Consider the following 26251-nt stretch of genomic DNA (forward strand, 5'->3'; position numbering starts at 1 on the left):
GTAAGTATTATTGGTTAATTAAGAATATTAAAGGACTTTTTTCGTGGTTATGTTTTTTTGTTCAATTAAAATACTTTTTCTATGTGTTTGTGTGTTTATTTACTTTTAACTCTTAAAGGAAATGGGTAAGGGGTACAAGTACCTCTATACTCATTTCTCCTGGGAGGGGGGGTGGGCATCTGGGGGACCCCTTTTTAAAGGGGACTCCCAGATTCCACCATGACACCCCCCCCCCCCCCCCCCCCAGGAAATCGCGGCCTCCACCTCCACCGCCCATCGGAGGTGGAGAAGAGCCCCTTGTCCTTGGATTGGACAAGGGCTCGGAGGGGGAGGGGAAAGCTTGGCTGCCCCTCCCCTTCCGAGACCCCCCAATCCATGGACCATGCGGGCTGGTATAGTCAGGGTGCGGAGCCCCACGCGGCCAGTGCTCCGCATTCTGGCTATTAGAGATGGGCCGAACGGTTCGCCGGCGAACGGTTCCCGGCGAACTTCGGTGGTTCGCGTTCGCCTCCCGCAGGCGAACTTTTGCGGAAGTTCGGTTTGCCCCACAATGCACTATGAGGGTCAACTTTGACCCTCTACATCACAGTCAGCAGGCCCAGTGTAGCCAATTAGGCTACACTAGCCCCTGGAGCCCCACCCCCCTTATATAAGGCAGGCAGCGGCGGCCATTACGGCCACTCGTGTGCCTGCATTAGAGAGAGTAGGGCGAGCTGCTGTCTGTCTCTCATAGGGAAAGATTAGTTAGGCTTAGCTTTTCCTGGCTGCATACCTGTTCAGTGATCCTGCCACTGCATACCTGTTCTGTGAACCCACCACTGCATACCTGTTCTGTGAACCCACCACTGCATACCTGTTCTGTTCAGTGAACCCGCCACTGTATACCTGTTCTGTTCAGTGAACCCGCCACTGCATACCTGTTCTGTTCAGTGAACCCGCCACTGTATACCTGTTCTGTTCAGTGAACCCGCCACTGCATACCTGTTCTGTTCAGTGAACAGTTTGGTGTGTCAGTGTGAAGCAGTACCTTAATTACACTACCTGATTGATGTATACACATGCAAGATGTTTTAAAGCACTTTAGGCCTGTCATTTAGCATTCAATATGATTTCTGCCCTTAAAACGCTGCTTTGCGTCAAATCCAGATTTTTCCTGGGGACTTTTGGCGTGTATCCCACTCCGCCATGCCCCCCTCCAGGTGTTAGACCCCTTGAAACATCTTTTCCATCACTTTTGTGGCCAGCATAATTTTTTTTTTTTTCAAAGTTCGCATCCCCATTGAAGTCTATTGCGGTTCGCGAACTGTAACGCGAACCGAACCTTCCGCGGAAGTTCGCGAACCTGGTTCGCGAACCTAAAATCGGAGGTTCGGCCCATCTCTACTGGCTATCCCAGCCTGCATGGGGGACAAGGGGTTAAAGAGGTCTGGGAGGGGGGACCCCACGTCGTTTTTTTTTAATATTTCCCACACTCAGAACGAAGTAAGTAAAACTCTTCCCACTTGGGGGAATCTATGAAAATAATACGCTATTGTTACCTGTGCAAAAAAAACTGACATTTTCCACATTTAAAAGACATTTTCGCCCTTGAAACTTAAAAATCGATTTTCTCAAAAACTATAAGGTCTTTTTGAAAAAAAAATTTTTCCTCTTATTCCTCCTGATCTCCTTAATATATTCTCCAAATTTGAGGCTCTTAGCATTTAAGGGGGCTTTGCTATTAACCCTTAAAGTCGGCGGCTACCTAACATTGATCCATGCGTCAACTTTTCCGCTTGGGAGCATGGACATACGCATTAATTTCGTAACACCAAATTTAATGCGAAAATTACACGAAAATTACGGTTACGTGAAATTTCGCGAAATCCTTCTTCATTACGATTATGTACTTACGGCCATAATCGTAATTACACTAATCACGCGAAATTTCGCAAAATCGTAATTACGTCATTACGCTCATCTCTAAGCACGAGTGGAGATATCTGTATGCTGCAGGAAGAGAGCATCACTTCTCTCAGCCGGTCCTGAGCACAGGGAGGGGAGGGGCCCGGCACAGAAGGTCACGTTTTTATGTCCGGGTGGCTGGAGGAGCACGTGGGCAGAATATCCTATACAGGATGATTGGCAGGGTGCTGCAGTGCTGTCACAGGTCAGTAACCTATACAGCATATATGGCAGCTGTCCACCCCAGTCTTCCTCTCCCTCACTCCCTTTTCTCAGCACTCTCATCAGTAACCTGTGCTGTGCCTGTGAGGAAAAGTATTAACTTCAACTCTCCTGAACATTATTAATAATCTCACAGTATTCTACAGAGTACATATTCATGTCACTACCTGTTCCCCAGAGAAGCACAAAATCTTACCCATCCCCCTGTCCCTGCCGTCCTCCTGTGATATTTCCCACACTCAGCATGAATAGGGCATCTCACCAGTATTAGAACTTTCATGTATAATAAGGCTTGATTTACTACTGAAAACATTTCCCACACACAGCTTCTCATCAGTGTGAGTTCTCTCATGTCTGGCAAGATGTGTTTTACGTCCAAAACATTTCCCACACTCACCACATGAATAAGGCCTCTCACCAGTGTGACTTCTCTCATGACTGCCAAGATTTATTTTCTGCCCAAAACATTTCCCACACTCACCCCATGAAAAGGGTTTTTTTCACCAGTGTGAAAACGCTGATGTTTGGAAAGGTATCCTTTGTCTCCAAAACATTTCCAATGGCAAGGTTTGATATATAATCAAAACATTTCTCACACTCAGCACATGAATATGGCTTCTCACCAGTGTGAAATCTCTCATATATAACAAGAGTTCCTTTTTCTTCAAAACATTTCCCACACTCAGCACAAGAATATGGCTTCTCACCAGTGTGAGATCTCTCATGTTTGATAAGTGTTCCTTTGTCTTTAAAACATTTCCCACACTCAGTGCATGGATAAGGCTTCTCCCCAGGGTGAGTTCGTCCATGTATGTCAAGACTTGTTTTATGGCCAAAACATTTCCCACACTCAGCAATTGAATAGGGCTTTTCACCAGTGTGAGTTCTCTCATGACCGATAAGAAATGATTTTTGACCAAAACATTTCCCACACTCCGAACATGAAAAAGGCTTCTCACCAGTGTGAGTTTTCTTATGTCTGACAAGAATTATTTTCTGCCCAAAACATTTCCCACACTCACCACATGAAAAGGGTTTTTCACCAGTGTGAGATCTCTCATGTTTGGAAAGCTCTCCTTTGTCTCCAAAACATTTCCCACACTCAGCACATGAATATGGCTTCTTACCAGTGTGAGATCTCATATGTATGGCAAGGCTTGATTTACACCCAAAAAATTTCCCACACTCAGCACATGAATATGGCTTCTCACCAGTGTGAATTCTCTCATGATTTATAAGATTTGATCTCTTAACAAAACATTTCCCTCACCAGGAACAGGAATAAGACCCTCCAGCAGGGCGAAAGCTGTGCTCGGTATGAGGCCCCTCAGGGTTAGACAGGTGAGGGGAGTTTGGGGGAATATTTGGGATAACCAGGATATCTGCAGGAGACTCTTGTCCAGTGACATCATCATCCGCTGTACAGTCTGTGGATACAGAGAGACGAGTCTCTGAGAGGTTCCTGATGCCGAAACTCCGCCCTGCAAATAGAGAAACATCATCACTTCCTGTTAGAGAATTCTGAGGGGAGGAGCAATTATCATTAGAGATGAAAGAATAGAGTATGGCGGGCATCAGGGAGGGGATTATGAGCAGCTTCATGACTCACTACTGCACTTCCACCTTTCTGCACTTCCTCCTTTCTGCAGGTTCTCCTTTTGGCTTGAAGGCAGGAAGTGCATTAGTGTCGTGGACCGTGTCACATACATCGTGTATGGGGGGAATGATACGCATAGGATCCCACGGGCTTCTGGGTAAGTAACCCCCGTCTCCCGCTGTTATACCTGCATCCATTACCATATAAAATCTGAGTGGCTACTCGGAAGCCCGTCACTAGCTGACACTGCTGATCAGCTTCCTTTATTTGGCAATGTGCAGACAAGTAGGCTGTGTTACATCATCACCTCACAGCCCATAAGAAAAGACTAAACACGTACCGGTGCGGGGGGAAGGGGGGAGGTGAGGATAATGGAGGGTGCTGGGAGCCTGATGACAGTGCTTCTTCTGAGGCTATACAATACAATACATATATCCTTAGAGATGGTCAGTGAGCTGCTGATAATTCCAAGTTGATGCAAAGTTTATGCAGCTTCTAAATGGGCCAGATGCAGCAGCTGCATAACTTTGCATATCATTAGCATACAATTTGCACCATCTCAGAGTTATCAGCATGTCACTGCCCATCACTAGTTATCAGCCTGACAGAGAACTGCAGAAGGTTGTGCTCATTACAGGCGGCCAATCACATGACTATGTCCAAAAGAGAGACAGGGCAGCAGTCACATGACCAGGGTGTATGAGCGTGCAGAGAGTCACCCGAGTATCAGCCTCAGATCACAGTGTGCTGCGTGGCTGAACAAGAGCCAGGAAGACTGGAAACAGAGGCCTGCAGCCACAGGAGCAGCATTATAATGGGACTTTTGTATCTTTTGCATTGAAACCAATAAAGTCAATTTAAAGTAGAAGAGCTGTGTGGGATTGTTGTGGAGAATCACATGACTATAACTTGCATGCAAATTTTATGTAGCTTCAAATTCAGCATTCAGAAATGTGACAAGCTGCATACACTCTGCATTACATGTGCATACAGTTATCTGCACCTCCTGTGTACTCACTCATTCCTTCCTCTGCACCTCCTGTGTGCCCTGTCATTTCTTCCTCTGCTCATCCTGTGTGCCTCCTTCATTTCTTCCTCTGCACCTCCTGTGTGCCCCCTTCATTCCTTTATGTGCACCTCCTGTGTGCCCCCTTCATTCCTTTATCTGCACCTCCTGTGTGCCCCCTTCATTCCTTCCTCTGCACCTCCCTTCATTCCTTTCTCTGCACCTCCTGTGTGCCCCCTTCATTCGATCCTCTGTACCTCCTATGTGCCCACTTCATTTCTTCATCTGCACCTCCTGTTTGCCCACTTCATTTTTTCATCCACACCTCGTGTGCCCTCATCATCAGTGCTTCCTCTGCACCTCCTGTGTCCCCTACATTTCTACCTTTGCACCTCCTGTGTGCCCCCTTCAGTGCTCCCTCTGCTAATCCTGTCTGCACCCCTCAGTGCTTTCTCTGCACCTCCTGTGTGTCCCCTTTATTTCTTCCTCTGCACCTCCTGTGTGTTCCCATCATTTCTGCCTCTACACCTCCTGTGTGTCTCCTTCATGTCTTGTCATGTGAGGTGGGTTCACTGAACACAAAGGTAGTTATATGCAGTGAGGTGGGTTCACTCAACACAACAGCTAGGTAGATGCAGTGAGGTGGGTTCACTGAACACAACAGCTAGGTAGATGCAGTGAGGTGGGTTCACTGAACACAAAGGTAGGTATATGCAGTGAGGTGGGTTCACTCAACACAACAGCTAGGTATATGCAGTGAGGTGGGTTCACTCAACACAACAGCTAGGTAGATGCAGTGAGGTGAGTTCACTGAACACAACAGCTAGGTAGATGCAGTGAGGTGGGTTCACTGAACACAAAGGTAGGTATATGCAGTGAGGTGGGTTCACTCAACACAACAGCTAGGTAGATGCAGTGAGGTGGATTCACTGAACACAACAGCTAGGTAGATGCAGTGAGGTGGGTTCACTCAACACAAAGGTAGGTATATGCAGTGAGGTGGGTTCACTCAACACAAAGGTAGGTATATGCAGTGAGGTGGGTTCACTCAACACAACAGCTAGGTAGATGCAGTGAGGTGGGTTCACTGAACACAACAGCTAGGTAGATGCAGTGAGGTGGGTTCACTCAACACAAAGGTAGGTATATGCAGTGAGGTGGGTTCACTCAACACAACAGCTAGGTATATGCAGTGAGGTGGGTTCACTCAACACAACAGCTAGGTAGATGCAGTGAGGTGGGTTCACTCAACACAAAGGTAGGTATATGCAGTGAGGTGGGTTCACTGAACACAAAGGTAGGTAGATGCAGTGAGGTGGGTTCACTCAACACAACAGCTAGGTAGATGCAGTGAGGTGGGTTCACTGAACACAAAGGTAGGTAGATGCAGTGAGGTGGGTTCACTGAACACAAAGGTAGGTATATGCAGTGAGGTAGGTTCACTCAACACAAAGGTAGGTATATGCAGTGATGATATGGGTTAACTAAACACAACAGGTACTAGGTATATGCAGTACTGGGTATTAAATGTGCACCTGTCACACAGGTAGTAGTCACTGAATGTGGTGGGCCACTGGCAGTGGCACACACACGGTATGAATTATCAAGGCTGTCTATGCAACACAAGTGTCAGTGACACACAGAAGAAAAAAAATAGATCACAAGAACAGTATTAGCTCTCAAAAGAACTGTTGTGGGGTGCTATTACAGCAATAAGATTCAGCCAGGAGCAAGCTAACATGTCAAGAGCCTAACTAATATTTTCCTAGGAGAAACAATCTGAAGCAGCTCGCCCTACACTGACTATTGCAGGCACACGAGTGAGTGTAATGGCCGGCGGAGCCTGCCTAATATAAGGGGGGAGTGGCTCCAGGACTGAGTGTAGCCTGATTGGCTACAATGTGCCTGCTGACTGTGATGTAGAGGGTCAAAGTTGACCCCAATGGAGCATTATGGGGCGAAAGTTTTCCACCCAAAGTTCGTCTGGAACCGTTCGCCGGCGAACCATTCAGGCCATCTCTACTCTCCTACACTGACTGCTACATAGCACTATATCACACTACAGCCTCTCTAACACTCTCCCTGTATCATCATCATCAGCAGCTGCTCTCCCTACACTGACTGCTACACTGCACTATATCCCACTGCAGCCTCTCTAACACTGTCCCTGATTCATCATCATCAGCAGCAACTCCTCCCCCTACACTGACTGCTACACAGCACTATATCACACTACAGCCTCTCTAACACTGTCCCTCGCTACCGCCACGTGCACGGTACCGCCGATCCCCTCCACACCTGGTCACGCCACCCTCCATGTGTAGATCTCTTGTGTGTCTGGCTCTGCCTTACAAGTTTTGTCGATCAATGACTCATCAGAACTAGTAAGGCGGAGCCAGACACGGAAGATCTACACGTGGAGGGCGGCGTGACCAGGAGTGGAGGGGATCAGTGGTACTGTGTGCACGGTAGTAACGCCCCTCCAGATCAAGGGATCGCTTTGCCTACCGGCCTGCACAATGGGGGAGAGCCTGGGAAACTCTATGCACTAATACCCATGTGGAAACTGTAAGGCTTGTTTCACACCAGGACGTTGCGTTTTAGGGGACGTTATGGTCGCACAACGTGCCCCTAACGCAACGCCTGGTGCTCTCTGCTTTGGACGTCAGAGTGAGCCGCGTTGTGCAGCTCACTCTGGCGTCCGTGATGCGTACTCTTGGACGCATGCGGCATCATGTGGTCCCGCCGGCCAATCGCCACACAGAGCGGCCGCTCCAGGAAGTAAACACTGCATGTCACTGAGTGCAGTGAATATTAATTAGCCATGTGCCTAGCCGCTCTCCGCTCCTCCCCAAAACTACTGAGCATGTGCAAGCAGTCTAACGCGGCTCTGCCGCTTATAAAGTACTGCATGCAGTACGTTATTTTATGGCGCAGCGTTACTGAGTAACGCAACGTGGGCACTGTGAACGGGCTGTTCTGATTTTTCATTGCTGTGCGGTGGGGTGCGTTACAGGCTGCTCTAACGTGCACCTGTAACATCCCACTGTGAAACCAGCCTTAGTGCAATTTTTTATTGAGGTACATGGGATGAGGATACAAGCTTAAGGAAGATTACAGCCATTGCCACTGGGGGATGGACAACCAGGAAACAGTCCCAAGGCCTGAATAGACCTGGCATAGGTCGCACCACACAGTGAGTTGCTGACTTAGGGTGTGGTGGTGGTGTTTTATTCCATCTACGTGGTCAAACTTTATGCACAGACAAGGAAAAATAGGAATTATATGCTGAATATGAAAATTTTTGATCCAGTGAAGCATAGAGACTCAAGTGTATATGCTTCTCTCAAAATTACGTTGTTAATGTGGAGTTTGGAAGTGGACTACCTTATTTGATCATTGACTCTGTGATAAATGGTGTATGTATACAGTATATCCTCAGTGAAGCACAGATATTATAGGTTGTATGCTTCTCTGTCATAGTGGATGGTGGAATTTGGAATTGCGCCGTTCTGCTTATATTTGCCTTAGGCATCTGAACTGTAATATAGATGTGACATTGCTGTGAGCGCCACCTCTGGTGATTTGATTTAAATATTTTAAACAGAGTGGGCGAATCGGCTTTTCTCCAATGCCTGTGTCAGTGTTCTCCTATCAGCGTGTAGTGTGTACTTGCAAGCGTTATTTGTTTACTTACGTTCTATTACCAATTGTTTTACATACTACACCATATTGGGCTCTCGGTGTCCTCTTTTTGTATCTGGTCAATATGCAGGAACTAAGTCAGATGAAGGTTTATTAACTGAAAGCTTACTTTTTAATGTATCATCCTCATTCAACACTTCATATTTAACCACTTAAGGACCACAGTCTTTTCGCCCCTTAAGGACCAGAGCCTTTTTTTCCATTCAGACCACTGCAGCTTTAACGGTTTATTGCTCGGTCATACAACCTACTATCTAAATGAATTTTACCTTCTCTTCTTTTCACTAATACCGCTTTCTTTTGGTGCTATTTGATTGCTGCTGCGAGTTTTAGTTTTTATTATATTCATCAAAAAAGACATAAATAAAGTAAAATTTCTGTATACATTTTTGTCCAAATTTATTGTACTACATGTCTTTGATAAAAAAAAAACATTCAGTGTATATTGGTTTGGGTAAAAGTTATAGCATTTACAAACTATGGTGCCAAAAGTGAATTTTCCCATTTTGAAGCATCTCTGACTTTTCTAAGCATCTGTCATGTTTCATGAGGTGCTAAAATTCCAGGATAGTATTAATACCCCCCAAATGCCCCCATTTTGGAAAGAAGACATTCCAAAGTATTCACTAAGATGCATGGTGAGTTCATAGAAGATTTTATTTTTTGTCACAAGTTAGCGGAAAATGACACTTTGAGACAAAAAAAAAAAGTTTCCATTTCTGCTAACTTGTGACAAAAAAAAATGAAATCTGCCACGGACTCACCATGCCGCTCTCTGAATATCTTGAAGTGTCTACTTTCCAAAATGGGGTCATTTGTGGGGTGTGTTTACTGTTCTGGCATTTTGGGGGGGTGCTAAATTGTAAGCACCCCTGTAAAGCCTAAAGGTGCTCATTGAACTTTGGGCCCCTTAGTGCAGTTAGGCTGCAAAAAAGTGCCACACATGTGGTATTGCGGTACTCAGGAGAAGTAGTACAATGTGTTTTGGGATGTATTTTTACACATACCCATGCTGGGTGGGAGAAATGACAATGTTTTGATTTTTTTGTTTTTTGATTTTGTTTTTGATTTTTGTTACACACAATTGTCCATTTACAGAGAGATTTCTCCCACCCAGCATGGGTATGTGTAAAAATACACCCCAAAACACATACTACTTCTTCTGAGTACAGCGATACCACATGTGTGGCACTTTTTTGCACCCTAACTGCGCTAAGGGGCCCAAAGTCCAATAAGTACCTTTAGGATTTCACAGGTCATTTTGAGACATTTGGTTTCAAGACTACTCCTCACGGTTTAGGGATTTCTAGGACATTTAAAAATGTTACTGCTGCCATCCTCCACAGATGTATTAGCAGGGGATGTGATGCCTAGGATGGGAAGAGATGGGGCTTGTAGGTGATTTATTTATCACCTTTTTAACATTATTACTTGCAATGTGTGCAATCCTATTGGACCACCTCATGATTGATAGGTCCTTTGACCATTAATACAGGAACAAAGGGGTGTGCTATGGGGAGTAACCCGTACCCTCCCTTCCCAGCATCCTCTGGAGCCATCACTCCACTATAAAATGGCGAGGTGAGCAGACTGGACTCATTTGGCTGCTGGTAGTGGCCTAATCTATTTATTAAGCTACCTTTATATGTGTAATATGTGATGTTTTATAATGTATATTCTTTAGCACTTTAGGCACTCTAGGCACTTAGCACTTTGGTCACCCCTGACGAAGTTTCAAATTAAGGAAACAAAACATGTAGGGTTGTGTGTGGGGTTGTTAATATACATGCATTGTGAGTTTGGAGGAGAGTCTGACAGACAAATGACCTTTATCCCCAACCCAATGTATCACTTTTTGCACTAAGGGGTAGTATAATCTGTTCGAACTATTTATTTTTAACCCAAAACTATTAAAAGCTACGTTTTAACAATAACCAATCTCCAAAAAAAAGGTTTATCTAGTGTTTTTGATATTGTAAATCAGGTGTGTTTTTTCTTGCTGATAATACTGAGGCGACCTGACGCCTTCTAACCTTCCTGCGGAGATAAGAATGTATATTTTTCCAAGCTATGTCGGGTTTCCTTGATAGTATTCCAGACGTAACTGGTTTATTATCAGAAGCAAAGGAAGTTTTTTCTTGTGAGGAAACAACCACTGCCACATCCAGTGTTTCCCTCCCCCCTACTAACTCTGAGATTGATGAGGCATTTCGACAAATTTTCAACCTATATAAAGAACACAATAGAAGCTGGTGGGGGGTGTCTAGCTTTAATAAATATATAAAAGATCAAATTACTTTCAGAGGCTTACGCAATCTAGTAGCCCCCCATACACACACGGACGATGATGATTTTATGAAAGGGTGGAATGCCTTAAAAGACCAAACAAACCTTGGAATTGATGACATATTTACGTGATTATGAAGTGAAATATTTGGTAAAAATTAATTCCAAATTCGCAAACGAACACACCAAGGTTACTGGCTTTAAGGAGCACCCTGACTATAAAAACTAGAGGAGAAGTTACAGAAAAAGGTACTCAGCTATAAAGAAAGTATTAAAACAAAAAAACATAAAAAATATATACGGGACTGCCGCGATTTTAAAAACGGCAAGGCCTATAGCTGGAAAAAAACTCCGGCACAAGACCCTGCAGCACAGGACCCACTTTCTTCCTGCGGTGAGACTGAGACAGAGTCTGAGACCGAATCAAACAAAGGGTCAAAATCAGGGGAGCCCATTGTGATACCAAAGAAACCACGAGGCAGGGGGAGACCGAGGGGACAAAATCCCATTACCCCAGACAGCTGAGAAACAGGGACAGATGGGGGTACAAGACGGCACACTGGAAAAGGAGAGAGGAAGAGTGGTAGATCCTGACAATATAGAGACCATGCATATTATCAATTTGATTGATTATGTCTTAGATGAAGCTGAATTTTCTGTCATCTTGAAAGGTTTAACATTTGTACCCACACCTGATTTTGATTTATTTGAGACTGTGAAGGACATTAACCTGTTCGCAAGAAAACTAGCAATATATAAATATATGAATACTCACACTATGCAGTTGAGGAGAAGTAAGGAAAGAGATGAAAATACAGTCACAATCCTCAATGACCTTTTGGAGGAAAATAGGACTGGGGAAATACGATTAGGGGCACCGAAAAGCAATTTAACAACAAAAAGTAAATGTTGCCCAAGTATCAGTGGGTATCCCACAATTCAAACCTTTGTAGATACAGTGGACCTAGAGGACCTGGTGAAGGTAAAATATGACACTAGACATAAAAATCTTAATAGGAACGAACAACTGGCCCTAGAGAGACTGGTGAAAAATGATGATCTTGTGATAAAAAAAGTCAGACAAAGGGGGAAATGTTGTTCTTATGCACTGTGATGGGTACATAAAGATGTGCCTAGCACTCCTGTCTGATAGGAAACAATACAGGAGACTGGAGACGAATCCTACGCCTGTGTTTCTAAAAGAACTTGAAAACCTCCTGAAGGAGGCTAAAATGAAGGGCATCCTAGATAAAAGGGATTTTGACTGTATCTGGAATAAATCTCCTACAACTGCAACATTCTATGCCCTCCCCAAGGTCCATAAGAATCTAATGACTCCACCTGGTCGCCCAAATTGTACCTAGTAATAATTGCTTAACCGAACAGATTAGTAAATATGTTGATTCTTTCCTAAGGTCTTTCGTTGAGAGTTTACCCTCTTACCTGCGGGACACAATGGACCTCCTCAATCAACTACATGATATACACATTACTGAAAATACCTGGCTGGCTAGCCTGGATGTAGAATCGCTGTATGATAATATTTAGTCATGATCTAGGCCTTCAGGCCATTGACTTCTATTTGAAAACTAGGAGTGTCCACTTAAAAGATCACTCATCCCTTACTCTGGAGTTGACAAGGTTTATCCTGACCTATAAGTATTTCTTATTCCAGAATAAGTATTATTTGCAGGAGAGGGGATGTGCTATGGGGACGGCATGTGCCCCTTCATATGCCAACCTCTTCCTTGGGTGGTGGGATGACACTACTGTCTTTGGAGAGGATTTGGCAGTCTATAGCTCCCATGTCATCTTCTGGGGCCGTTTCATAGATGATATCTTCATCTTGTGGGACGGCCCCAAAGATATGTTTACAGATTTTGTAAATCACTTGAACTCTAACGAAATTGGTATGTTCTTCACCCATGAAATCAATAAAAGCAGGTTAAACTTTTTGGATGTCCAAATCAGTAATATAATAGTGTTGGTGGTCTTGACACTAAGATTACCGCAAACCTACAGCAACAAATTTGCTACTGGCTTGGGACAGTTACCATCCAGAACCACTCAAGAGGGGAATCCCAAAGGGCCAATTTCTTAGGGCCCGGAGAAACTGCACCAGTGAGGTGGATTTTGACAATGAATGCCGCACTCTGGAAAAGAGATTTTCTGATCGGGGCTACCCAAGTAAATTGATTGCGGAGGCACAGGAAAGGGCACATCAGACAGAAAGAAAGGATTTACTGGTCCCTAGAAATAGGGAACCCACTGAGGGAGGAGGTAAAGCTAGACTGATTAGCACTTATACCAATCAGTCGAATAACATCAAACGTATCCTAGAAAGACATTGGTCCATTTTGAAATTGGACCCACAGTTGAGGGAATATATACCACAAGCCCCCATGATTACATACAGAAGAGGGAAAAATTTGGGGGACAGCCTCACACATTCCTTCTTACCAACAAAAGGAGAGCCCTCAGGTACAATGAAAAAAACCTGGTTAAGTGGCCCCCTTAAGGGCATGTATAAATGGGGTAAGTGTAAGGCTTGCACAAATGTTCTAAAATGTAAGAACTTTGCTGCACCCAAAGATGGCCGCATCTTTAAGTTATTAGACTTCTTCAACTGTGACACAGAGGGGGTCGTGTACGCCATCCAATGCCCCTGCCCCCTCATTTATGTGGGTGAAACAATGAGAGCCGTAAAAGCCAGAATCCTGGAGCATCTAGGTGATGTGCTCCACAAACGAAATACACCTGTGGCGAGACATTTCAAAGATAAACATGGCGGTGACCCTGGATGTCTCAAGTTCTGGGTAATACAGAAATGGAGTATGGGCCCTAGAGGGGGAAACTTGGACCAAAAACTGAGACAGAGGCCAAATGGATCTATAGGCTGGGCACTCTAAGACCGCAAGGTTCACCTATACCCCCTTTATCTGATATGTAGTGTATTGGTTGTGTGCCCTACTTCCTCTTTACACTACCTCATTAACATATAACCAGCATCTCTGGATTCTCTTTCCCAGCTTCTAATGCTAATAAAGTTATTTCATGCCACTACCTTTCTCTGCCCCGTGATGGTAATCCTGTATGATTATGCCTAATTCTGACATTTCCATTCCCTTTAGGCACTGAAGGGGTTAACTCCTAGCGCTATCATACGCATGGATGCAGTAGGCAGTCTGCATCTTCATCCTGACAGTATCTGGGCACTAGTCTCCCTCCCCCTAGAGCGGATTTATACCTGGCTGCTAACGGGTGGCTTCTGTGTTTACATCCTACAGTTTTGTTTACAACACCCCATGGTAACCATGGTTGTCCAGCCAGCTTATGCTGAGCTGCCTATGAAGTGTTCATTTATTCACTACTCGTGCAGCTCTGTTTGCTCATTTCCTAGACAATCTATGACTTACTATTCAGTCATGTCTCTGGCAGAGCTATGTGTGACTTGATTCATTCACTGCTCCTGAAGTGGGAGGATGTCAGGTACTGAAGGGGTTAACTCTTAGCGATGTCACACGCATGGATACAATAGGCAGCCTGAAGCATCTGTATCCTGACAGTGTCTGGGCACTTTCCCTAGAGCAGTTTAATGTTTGTCTGCTGATAGAGATGGCTTATGGTTACTTCTTACAGCTTTGTTTACAATTCCTCACGCTGTCTGGCCAGCTTCTGCTGAGCTGCCTATGACGGGTTAATTTATTCACTGCTTGAAAAATGGGGAAAAGCTCTTTCCGTAAGAATTGATTTGGAGGAATGGACTGATATATGGGAGAATGCCCGTCACACGTCTATGTGTACCCAAATCAAAGAAAACATTTATAAAATTTTATTTCATTGGTACCTAACCCCAGAAGTACGATCTCGAATATATCCTAATACTCCGGATAGTTGCTGGAGGGGTTGTGGTTATAAAGGTTCATTAGATCATATCCTTTGGTCTTGTCCCTCGATTACATCTTTATGGAAGGAAGTTCAGAATTTGATTCTACAGGTCACGGGGGTCTCAGTTCCTTTGGATCCATTGCATATGCTCTTGGGTAAACCTATCCCGAAAGTACCCAAATACACTATGCGTTTAATCTCTCATATCCTAACGGCCACCAGGCTTTCTATAACGTTTGCTTGGAAAAAAAATAGCTCCACCTACCATCCCAGATATTAAAATTAAAATTAATTGAACTAAATCTATGGAACAACTAACAGCCTCCCTAAGGAACACAGAAACTGATTTTCATAGGATTTGGGACCCTTGGGTGCATTTTTCTCCGGACAATTTGCCCCCATGACTCTCAAATGCTATTTAGAAATAAGGTACATCCAAAGGAACTGGACCTACCTAAATGTGTAAAGAGGTATACCGGTCTTAACAACTTCTTGAGATCAAAACAATTTTTGAGACCCTTTTACACCTACCGCATACTAAATGATATAAACATACTACCTGAACACTGCGACTCACTACCACTCTTCCCCCTTTAAGATCACTAGTTCTTTAACATTTGTGCTCTTCTTTCACTGATATACTCAGCTGTGTTACTTTGACGCAATACACGTCAGGAAACATAACTTCCTTCTTTCTTGATGGGCTCACCCCTAATACAGGCTTTACTTCAATAATCTGAAGATCTTGTCTACATCCTTCTTAGACAATTTAACCAATTCTGGGTGTGGTCTATATTTGATACATAGTTATATAGTTGAAAGTTGTCATTATTTGACTGTGTTTAAAAAACAAAATGGAGATGCATATACCAGTATCTGTTTATTTATTAATTTCTAAATTGTCATGTAACTTTTATGTTAAACGATACAATAAAAACAGTGTTACAAAAAAAAATGTATTCACTGCTTTGTTTACTTGTCTCCTAGACAACCCAGGACTCAGGATTCAGTAACGCCTTCAGCAGAGCCGAGCTGTGTGTGACGTTTTAATTTATTCACTGCTTCTGTGGTGGGCGGATGTTAGCTTTTACAGAGCAGAATTCACTGTCACTGCTTATTGGCTCTAGCTCTGGCTGTTCCACTAGCTGATTGGTGTATCCTTCTGTCCCTCATGTGGTGCATTGTGACCAATCAGGAAAGAGCGTCCTCGAGTGCTCTGTTCTCCGTGATTTCTAGGACATTTAAAGATTTTACTGCTGCCATCCTCCACAGATGTATTAGCAGGGGATGTGATGCCTAGGATGGGAAGAGATGGGGCTTGTAGGTGATTTATTTATTACCTTTTTTAACATTATTACTTGCAATGTGTGCAATCCTATTGGACCACCTCATGATTGATAGGTCCTTTGACCATTAATACAGGAACAAAGGGGTGTGCTAGGGGGAGTAACCCGTACCCTCCCTTCCCAGCATCCTCTGGAGCCATCACTCCACTATAAAAGGGGCGAGGTGAGCAGACTGGACTCATTTGGCTGCTGGTAGTGGCCTAATCTATTTATTAAGCTACCTTTATATGTGTAATATGTGATGTTTTATAATAAATATACTTTAGCACTTTAGGCACTCTAGGCACTTAGCACTTTGGTCACCCCTGACGAAGTTTCCAACTAAGGAAAGAAACATGTAGGGTTGTGTGTGGGGTTGTTAATATACATGCATTGTGAGTTTGGAGGAGAGTCTGACAGACAAATGACCTTTATCCCCAACCCAATGTATCACTTTTTGCACTAAGGGGTAGTATAATCTGTTCAAACTATTTATTTGTAACCCAAATCTATTAAAAGCTACGTTTTAACAATAACCAATCTCCAAAAAAAGGTTTATCTAGTGTTTTTAATATTGTAAATCAAGTGTGTTTTTTCTTGTTTATAATAAAATCACACAATACTAAAAAGATTACAGCTACTCGGTTTGCATAAACCACTTAATATTCTGCAATCTAGCAGCTACACCAAACTGCCAGACACAAATACACAAATCAGTCCAGTTCAGTGCTCCAGTCACCTTCCCAATTCATTAATTATATTTCACATAAATAAGTAACAACAGATAGTCCCAATCAATGTGACTTTTTGCTTCGCTGACGTCAAAACACAGGCGAGTTAATCCTTTCTATAAGTTCATATATCAAAACTTGACCAGCGCTGCATATACAGATGCGTGTCACTCCCACCACCAACACCTAATGGAGAGCAACTCACCACCTTTGTTGGACCACTATTCACAATGGTCAGATGCGCATGTGGGGTATTCAGAGGCTCCCCTCGCCTGTGCAAACTATTCCACCTTTGCTGCAGTTACCATTGAAAAATGCAGATCCAAGGGCTTCCACTTTAAAATTTCAGGTTCCTTGGATTGTTTAGCGCATAGAGTTTTTGCCACGGGCTCTCCCGGTCTGGCCAGAAAGTGTCATCAATCCCTGCGTGTGGGGAAAAACCTCCTTGCCGCCCGCTCTCCACTTGCCTGCAGTTCAAACGCACCATTCGTAGCTCCGCCCAATTGATTTCGTCAAAGGCATGACTCATCAGGGGCACAGAGCTATGGCGGCGCTCGCTCTGTGATTGGTCGGGGTTTGCCCACTCCCATCCCCCCAATAAAACTTTATTTGTCTGCGTGCACTTCAGCGTGGTTCCAGGAAGTAGGTGCTGAGGACCTTCGCTGTTGCGCACGTTTATAGGCACAATAAAAATTATTTTAACTTGATGCTAAGAAGCACCCCATGGTGCATAGCCATTAAAAACTATAAAAAAACAATAAAAATTGAGAGAGTGAAAAACGCTAGGAGGAGAAGTTTGTAATATAAAGATATCTTTAATTTGCAAAAAACTGCTGCTGCTAAACAGATGGGTAATTTTGGGGACCACTTTGGGGAAAAAAATAGGGCCATCCCGTTTAGTCCTACGAGGGAAAGGCCGCAGTTCACATTTCATTCCATATATACAGTATATATTTATAGCATTCCTCTTATACCATGAATTTTACCATTTCAGCTTCTATGTGCATATTTTCCTATTAGTATATCTGCTTAAACCACACATATTTTCAGGTTTTGATATATGAAAGTATTAACTTCAACTCTCTTGAACATATTATTATTATTTCTATTGTACTGACATCTCCCACAGTATTCTACAGAGTACATATTCATGTCACTACCTGTTCCCCAGAGAAGCACAAAATCTTACCCAAGTCCTCCTGTGATATTTCCCACACTCAGCATGATTAGGGCTTCTCACCAGTATTAGAACTTTCATGTATAATAAGGCTTGATTTACTACTGAAAACATTTCCCACACACAGCTTCTCATCAGTATGCGTTCTCTCATGTCTGACAAGATTTGTTTTACGTCCAAAACATTTCCCACACTCAGCACATGTATAAGGCTTCTCACCAGTGTGACATCTCACATGTGCGACAAGATTGCTTTTATGCCCAAAACATTTCCCACACTCAGCACATGAATATGGTTTATCGCCAGTGTGAGTTCTCTCATGTCTGGAAAGGCCTCCTTTGTATCCAAAACATTTCCCACACTCAGAGCATGCATAAGACCTCTCACCAGTGTGAGTTTGTTTATGTATGTCAAGACTTTTTTTATGCCCAAAACATTTCCCACACTCAGCACATGAATAGGGCTTCTCGCCAGTGTGAGTTCTCTCATGTCTAACAAGATTTATTTTATTCCCAAAACATTTCCCACACTCAACACATGAATATAGCTTATCACCAGTGTGAGTTCTCTCATGTTTGGCAAGTCCTCCTTTGTCTCCAAAACATTTCCCACACTCAGCGCATGAATAAGGCTTCTCCCCAGTGTGAGTTCGTTCATGTATGTCAAGACTTATTTTACGCCCAAAACATTTCCCACACTCAGCACATGAATATAGCTTCTCACCGTTGTGAGTTCTCTCATGAATGACAAGCAGTGATTTATGCCCAAAACTTTTCCCACACTCAGCACATGAATATAGCTTATCACCAGTGTGAGTTCTCTCATGTCTGGCAAGGCCTCCTTTGTCCCTAAAACATTTCCCACATTCAGCGCATGAATAAGGCTTCTCGCCAGTGTGAGTTCGTTCATGTATGTCAAGATTTATTTTACGCCCAAAACTTTTCCCACACTCCACACATGAATAAGGCTTCTCACCAGTGTGAGTTCTCTCATGACTGACAAGCTGTGATTTACACCTAAAACTTTTCCCACACTCAGAACATGAATAAGGCTTCTCACCAGTGTGAGTTCTCTCATGATTGACAAGCTGTGATTTACGCACAAAATTTTTCCCACACTCAGAACATGAATAAGGCTTCTCACCAGTGTGAGTTCTCTCATGACTAGTAAGACTGTTTTTCTGCCCAAAACATTTCCCACACTCACCACATGAAAAGGGTTTTTCACCAGTGTGAGTTCTCTCATGTTTGGCAAGGCCTCCTTTGTCTCCAAAACATTTCCCACACTCAGCACATGAATAGGGCTTCTCACCTGTGTGAGTTCTCTCATGCATGTCAAGATGATATTTATACCCAAAACATTTCCCACACTCAGCACATGAATAGGGCTTCTCACCAGTGTGAGATCTCTCATGTCTTACAAGCTCTGATTTCCAAACAAAACATTTCCCACACCAGGAACAGGAATAAGACCCTCCAGCAGGGGGAGAGCTGTGCTGGGTATGAGGCCCCTCAGGGTTAGACAGGTGAGGGGAGTCTGGTGGAATATTTGGGGTAACCAGGATATCTGCAGGAGACTCTTGTCCAGTGACATCATCATCCGTTGTACGGTCTGTGGATACAGAGAGACGAGTCTCTGAGAGGTTCCTGATGCCGGGACTCCACCCTGCAAATAGAGAAACATCATCACTTCCCGTTAGAGAATTCTGAGGGGAGGAACAATTATCATTAGGGATGAAAGAATAGAGTATGGCGGGCGCCAGGGATGGGATTACGAGCAGACAAGTAGGCTGTGTGTTACATCATCACCTCACAGCCCATAAGAAGAGACTAAACACGTACCGGTGCGGGGGAGGAGGGGGGGGGGATAATGGAGGGTGCTGGGAGCCTGATGACAGTGCTTCTTCTGAGGCTATACAATACAATACATATATCATTAGAGTTGGTCAGTGAGCTGCTGATAATTCCAAGTTGATGCAAAGTTTATGCAGCTTGGAAATGGACCAGACGCGGCAGCTGCATAACTTTGCATATCATTAGCATACAATTTGCACCATCTCAGATTTATCAGCATGTCACTGCCCATCACTAGTTATCAGCCTGACAGAGAACTGCAGAAGGTTGTGCTCATTACAGGCGGCCAATCACATGACTATGTCCAAAAGAAAGACAGGGCAGCAGTCACATGACCAGGGTGTATGAGCGTGCAGAGAGTCACCCGAGTATCAGCCTCAGATCACAGTGTGCTGCGTGGCTGAACAAGAGCCAGGAAGACTGGAAACAGAGGCTGCAGCCACAGGAGCAGCATTATAATGGGACTTTTGTATCTTTTGCATTGAACCCAATTAAGTCAATTTCAAGTCGAAGAGCTGTGCGGGATTGCTGTGAAGAATCACACGACTATAACTTGCATGCAAATTTTATGTAGCTTCAAATTCAGCATTCAGAAATGCTTTTCCTGACCAATGTGACCAGCTGCATACACTCTGCATTACATGTGCATAAAAGTCAGTTACAGTGGGTTGCAAAAGTATTCGGCCCCCTTGAAGTTTTCCACATTTTGTCACATTACTACCACAAACATGCATCAGTTTTATTGGAATTCCACGTGGAAGACCAATACAAAGTGGTGTACATATGAGAAGTGGAACGAAAATCATACATCATTCCAAAGATTTTTTACAAATAAATAACTGCAAAGTGGGGTGTGCATAATTATTCAGCTCCCCTGAGTTAATACTTTGTAGAACCACCTTTTGCTGCAATTACAGCGGCCAGTCTTTTAGGGTATGTCTCTACCAGCTTTGCACATCTAGAGACTGAAATCCTTGCCCATTCTTCTTTGCAAAACAGCTCCAGCTCAGTCAGATTAGATGGACAGCGTTTGTAAACAGCAGTTCTCCGATCTTGCCACAGATTTTCGATTGGATTTAGATCTGGACTTTGACTGGGCCATTCTAACACATGGATATGTTTTGTTTTAAACCATTTCATTGTTGCCCTGGCTTTGTGTTTAGGGTCAGTGTCCTGCTGGAAGGTGAACCTCCACCACAGTCTCAAGTCTTTTGCAGACTCCAAGAGGTTTTCTTCCAAGTTTGCCCTGTATTTGGCTCCATCCATCTTCCCATCAACTCTGACCAGCTTCCCTGTCCCTGCTGAAGAGATGCACCCCCCGAGCATGATGCTGCCACCACCATATATGACAGTGGGGATGGTGTGTTCAGAGTGATGTGCAGTATTAGTTTTCTGCCACACATAGCGTTTTGCATTTTGGCCAAAAAGTTCCATTTTGGTCTCATCTGACCAGAGCACCTTCTTCCACATGGTTGCTGTGTCCCCCACATGGCTTGTGGCAAACTGCAAATGGGACTTTCTTCTTGCCACTCTTCCATAAAGGCCAACTTTGTACAGTGCATGACTAATAGTTGTCCTATGGACAGAGTCTCCCACCTGAGCTGTAGATCTCTGCAGCTCATCCAGAGTCACCATAGGCCTCTTGACTGCATTTCTGATCAGCGCTCTCCTTGTTCGGCCTGTGAGTTTAGGTGGATGGCCTTGTCTTGGTAGGTTTACAGTTGTGCCATACTCCTTCCATTTCTGAATGATCGCTTGAACAGTGCTCCGTGGGATGTTCAAGGCTTTGGAATTCTTTTTGTAGCCTAAGCCTGCTTTAAATTTCTCAATAACTTGATCCCTGACCTGTCTTGTGTGTTCTTTGGACTTCACGGTGTTGTTGCTCCCAATCTTCTTAGACAACCCCTGAGGCCGTCGCAGAGCAGCTGTATTTGTACTGACATTAGATCACACACAGGTGCACTCTAATTAGTCATTAGCACTCATCAGGCAATGTCTATAGGCAACTGACTGCACTCAGATCAAAGGGGGCCGAATAATTATGCACACACCACTTTGCAGTTATTTATTTGTAAAAAATGTTTGGAATCATGTATGATTTCCGTTCCACTTCTCATGTGTACACCACTTTGTATTGGTCTTTCATGTGGAATTCCAATAAAATTGATTCATGTTTGTGGCAGTAATGTGACAAAATGTGGAATACTTTTGCAACCCACTGTATCTGCACCTCCTGTGTGCCCCCTTCATTCCTTCCTCTGCACCTCCTGTGTGCCCCTTTCATTTCTTCCTCTGCACCTCCTGTGTGCCCCCTTCATTTCTTCCTCTGCACCACCTGTGTGCCCCCTTCATTTCTTCCTCTGCACCACCTGTGTGCCTCCTTCATTCCATCCTCTGCACCTCCTGTGTGCCCCCTTCATTCCTTCCACTGCATCTCCTGTGTGCCCCCTTCATTCCTTCCTCTGCACCTCCTGTGTGTCCCCTTCATTCCTTCCTCTGCACCTCCTGTGTGCCCCCTTCATTCCTTCCTCTGCACCTCCTGTGTGCCCCCTTCATTCCTTCCTCTGCACCTCCTGTGTGCCCCCTTCATTTTTTCCTCTGGATCTCCTGTGTACCCCCCTTCATGTCTTCCTCTGCACCTTTCATTTCTTCCTCTGTACCTCCTGTGTGCCCCCTTCATGTCTTCCTCCGCACCTCCTGTATGCCCCCTTCATTTCTTCCTCCACACCTCCTGTGTGCCCCTACATAGATCGTCTACAATGACCAATTCCTAAGTAGAAGCTGATTGGCTCCAACACGCATCAGGTGGTGGGTCTTAGGGTCCCTTTTTGCTGGCTGCAAAAGTTGGGTAGTCTGCACAGGATGATGGGCAGTGACAGGTAGTGGGTTTAGCAGCAGATGGTGGTTGATGCTGGCTGGTGACAGTAAGTAGTGAGAGATTATATTTTTAAAGTTTACATGTACCTGGTGGTAGTGGGTGGAATGATTAGAAAAACATCATCACCCTCTCTAAGAGTCAGGCTGAAAGCTGCCTGCAGGGGGCACATTTCTCCCTCCCTTCCCTCACTCACAGCCCATGAGACCGCTGTACACTGGCTACATATGTAAGGGGTGGGGCCTCTTCCAACTGCAGAATCATTATAACCCACGGTCTAAATGGCCGCCCAAGGGGGGGGGAGTAAACAGCCAACAAGTGACTCCACAGAGCTCCCATAACTTAAAAGCTCCACATTACAGGAGCATGAAGAGCAAAGAGAGGAACTTGGTGGCGCTCCAGGTGCAAGTCTGGAATGTCTGTGCCTAAAAGAATACACTGACTCACCTGCTCTGCCCTCTGCAAGAGTGTCCTCCACTTTAATTGTCTCCTTAACATCTCCAACCTCCGCAGACTGCTGATCACTCCTCACATACGTCTCTTCTTCTTCCTTAATTGACCTCATCATATCATCCTCCTGCTTATACTGCTGATCACTCCTCACATACATCTCTTCTTCTTCCTTAATTTTCCTCATCATGTCACCCTCCTCCATAGACTGCTGATCACTCCTCACATACGTTACTTCTTCCTCCTCTTTAATTGTCCTCATCATGTCACCCTCCTTTGCAGACAGTTGATCAGTCCTCACATAGGTCTCTTCTTCCTCCTCTTTAATTATCCTCATATCACCCTCCTCCATGTAATGCTGATCACTCCTCACATAAATCTCTTCTTCTTCCTTAATTTTCCTCATCATGTCACCCTCCTCCATAGACTGCTGATCACTCCTCACATACGTCTCTTCTTCTTCCTTAATTTTCCTCTTCATGTTACCCTCCTCCACAGACTGCTGATCACTCCTCACATACGTCTCTTGTTCTTCCTCTGTAACCCCAGCATTCATACATATCAGATATCCGCCCTGAGTACAAGAAATGAGAGAGAATTTAAATTGTGAACACAGATAATAGCATACGCAGAAATAAACAATGTCACACAGCTTGTGGTCTCTTGGGACTTTTAGCCCCATCTACCTGTTTATGGTGACGGATGGTGCGGCCTTCCTGTGGACAATCTTCACAATAAAGAGGACCTGTACATCTCTCTGGTGGGTTTCTGTTACTGGATCCATCTGTAGGAAGCACACACACTGACTGAATACATTGTCTCTCTGTGTTTATCAGATGATGGGGGATCTAGGTGGGCAATCCTGGAAATAAAGAGGACCTGTACATCTCTCTGGTGGGTTTCTGTTACTGGATACATCTGCAGGAAACAGACACACTGACTGAATACATTGTCTCTATGTGTTTATCAGATGATGGGGGATCTAGGTGGACAATCCTGGGAATAAAGAGGACCTGTACATCTCTCTGGTGGGTTTCTGTTACTGGACACATCTGTAGGAAACATACACACTGACTGAATGCATTGTCTCTATGTGTTTAGCAGATTATGGGGGGAGCTGGGAGGACCCTCTATACTGCTCTCTCCTTTGTATGAAATGAAAGTCTCCTCTTACCTGGTGATGTGAGGGGTGGCTGATTCTCCATCATGGTGTCCTTGTAGAGGTCCTTGTGTCCTTCTCTATACTGCCACTCCTGCATGGAGAAATAGACAGTGACATTCTGACACTGTATAGGAACCTGACACACACAATGATACAGTCACCTCCCAGACACACCCCTTCTTGTACTGGATAATTTCCATAATTCCCAGCACCTCTCCTGTCAGAGGCTCTATCACCTTCCCGATGACTTCCAGAATCTTCTGCTTGTTGTGTCCCTCACATAAAATTACATTACATACTGGAGGATATTGGCAATGCTGGGGGACACAGAGGGTGGGGGGCGGGGGGCATTACATACTGGAGTATAATGGCAATGCTGGGGAAAACATGGGGGACATGGCTATACTGGGAAAAAAATAGCATAACTGGGGTGGGGGACATTACATACTGGAGGATAATGGCAATGCTGGGGGACACAGGGAGGACATGGCTATACTGGGGGAGAAATGGCATTACTGGGGTGGGGGACATTACATACTGGAGGGAAATGGCAATACTGGGGGACATGGCTATACTGGGGGAGAAATGGCATTACTGGGGTGGGGACATTACATACTGGAGGGTAATGGCAATGCTGAGGGACACAGGGGGACATGGCTATACTGGGGGATAAATGGCATTACTGGGGTGGGGGACATTACATACTGGAGGGAAATGGCAATGCTGGGGGACACAGGGAGGACCCATGGCTATACTGGGGGAGAAATGGCATTGCTGGGGTGGGGAAGATTATATACTGGTAAAGAATGGCAATGCTGAGGGACACAGGGAGGACATGGGTATACTGGGAAATAAATGGCATTACTGAAGGATAATGGCAATGCTGGGGGACACAGGGGGGACATGGCTATACTGGGGGGGAAATGACATTACTGGGGTGGGGATATTACATACTGGAGGATAATGGCAATGCTGGGGGACACAGGAGGGAAATGGCTATACTGGATGGACATTCTGTCTCGTCTCTATCATATGACTGAGCTGAATTAATACTAGTAAGAGGAAATGACAACTATAGTCAGCACTAGTCTAATTTAGTGGAACCAACAGGAATCCACAAAATCACTTCCATTGCAAGAAATAGGGGTCTCCGCAGTTACTATCCATGCCACCAATCAGCTAAACTTTTATGAGGCCCTTAGCTCCTGTAGGCACTCTTAATCAATGCCACCTGCCCCTACCCTATAGATATGAGTTAATTGGGCAATTTTTATTCTCATGCAATTAACACTGCACATAGTTCATGGGCACTGAGATAAAGTCAGAGGTTGGAGGAATACAAGAAGTTAATGGTGAATACATTAAGTACTAACTGGGCCCCCTATCCTCCAGGGCCCCATAGCAGCTGCTATGGCTATTGCTAAACCCCTGATGTCCACCCCGACCTCTGCTCTGGTAAATATATAACAAAAGTCACACGATTACCTCTTCTCTTCCACCTCCTGCAACTTCTCTTCCTGCTGTGGTACACCTCTTCCTGCCTGTGACATCACTTCCTTTCTGTGACATCACTTTTTATTACTTCCTGTGTGCGATTTCGCCATCTAGTGGTGAATAGACTAACTGCAGCCTCTGTTTGTGGAATCTCCTGCACTCAGCACTCTATTATTATTATTATTATTATTATTACTACTACTAATATTGTTATCATTTTCTGTTGCTACACAACAGCCTCATCTACAGACGTATCACATATAGTAATAACAATAATAATGAATAACAAGAATACTAACAATAATATTAATCATTATTAGTCCCCAGATGGTTGCTGGATGTGTCGCCATAGTTACTGGAAGTGTCAGTTCCTTGCAGCAGACTGTGAGGAAGAGGCAGAATTACTAGAGAAATATTATGGACTGGGTGGTCTATTTTAAATATGAAGTTTTGAATCAGGATGATACATTTATTGGCTAATGTAGAGGTAAATGAAAAGCAAGCTTTCAGCTAATAAGCCTTCATCGGACTTAGTC

General features: G+C 44.3%; 2 protein-coding genes across 2 annotated transcripts; both read right to left on the minus strand.

Moving 5' to 3' along the window:
• Nucleotides 1-2405: 2405 nt before the first annotated feature.
• LOC137537180 (zinc finger protein 300-like) lies at nucleotides 2406-3875 on the minus strand. The gene is made up of 3 exons (XM_068259293.1): nucleotides 3776-3875; nucleotides 2648-3431; nucleotides 2406-2604 (listed from the first exon to the last, which is right to left on the minus strand). Exons 1-3 carry the CDS (start codon nucleotides 3873-3875, stop codon nucleotides 2406-2408), a joined length of 1083 nt encoding a protein of 360 aa, XP_068115394.1.
• Nucleotides 3876-17546: 13671 nt separating this feature from the next.
• LOC137535402 (zinc finger protein 605-like) lies at nucleotides 17547-25752 on the minus strand. The gene is made up of 5 exons (XM_068257239.1): nucleotides 25707-25752; nucleotides 24234-24312; nucleotides 23746-23843; nucleotides 23057-23633; nucleotides 17547-19546 (listed from the first exon to the last, which is right to left on the minus strand). The coding sequence occupies exons 2-5, from the start codon at nucleotides 24265-24267 to the stop codon at nucleotides 17931-17933; spliced, it is 2325 nt and encodes a 774-aa protein (XP_068113340.1). The 5' UTR covers nucleotides 24268-24312; nucleotides 25707-25752; the 3' UTR covers nucleotides 17547-17930.
• Between the last annotated feature and the right edge of the window lie 499 nt (nucleotides 25753-26251).

Source organism: Hyperolius riggenbachi, chromosome 10 (genome assembly GCF_040937935.1).
Source record: "Hyperolius riggenbachi isolate aHypRig1 chromosome 10, aHypRig1.pri, whole genome shotgun sequence".
In the NCBI taxonomy this organism is placed as follows: domain Eukaryota; kingdom Metazoa; phylum Chordata; class Amphibia; order Anura; family Hyperoliidae; genus Hyperolius; species Hyperolius riggenbachi.

What these genes read in the sequence shown, in the direction of transcription:
- LOC137537180 (XM_068259293.1), bottom strand. Translation starts at nt 3,875, where the DNA reads ATGTATGTGACACGGTCCACGACACTAATGCACTTCCTGCCTTCAAGC. An exon ending in AGAAAGGTGGAAGTGCAGTA is followed by an intron (nt 3,432 to 3,775) that starts GTGAGTCATGAA and finishes GTTCCTGGTGAG; the next exon opens with GGAAATGTTTTGTTAAGAGA. An exon ending in AAAAAAACCCTTTTCATGGG is followed by an intron (nt 2,605 to 2,647) that starts GTGAGTGTGGGA and finishes AAATCTTGGCAG; the next exon opens with TCATGAGAGAAGTCACACTG.
- LOC137535402 (XM_068257239.1), bottom strand. Translation starts at nt 24,267, where the DNA reads ATGATGGAGAATCAGCCACCCCTCACATCACCAG. An exon ending in GCCACCCCTCACATCACCAG is followed by an intron (nt 23,844 to 24,233) that starts GTAAGAGGAGAC and finishes TGCTTCCTACAG; the next exon opens with ATGGATCCAGTAACAGAAAC. An exon ending in TCTTGCAGAGGGCAGAGCAG is followed by an intron (nt 19,547 to 23,056) that starts GTGAGTCAGTGT and finishes CTCTATTTGCAG; the next exon opens with GGTGGAGTCCCGGCATCAGG.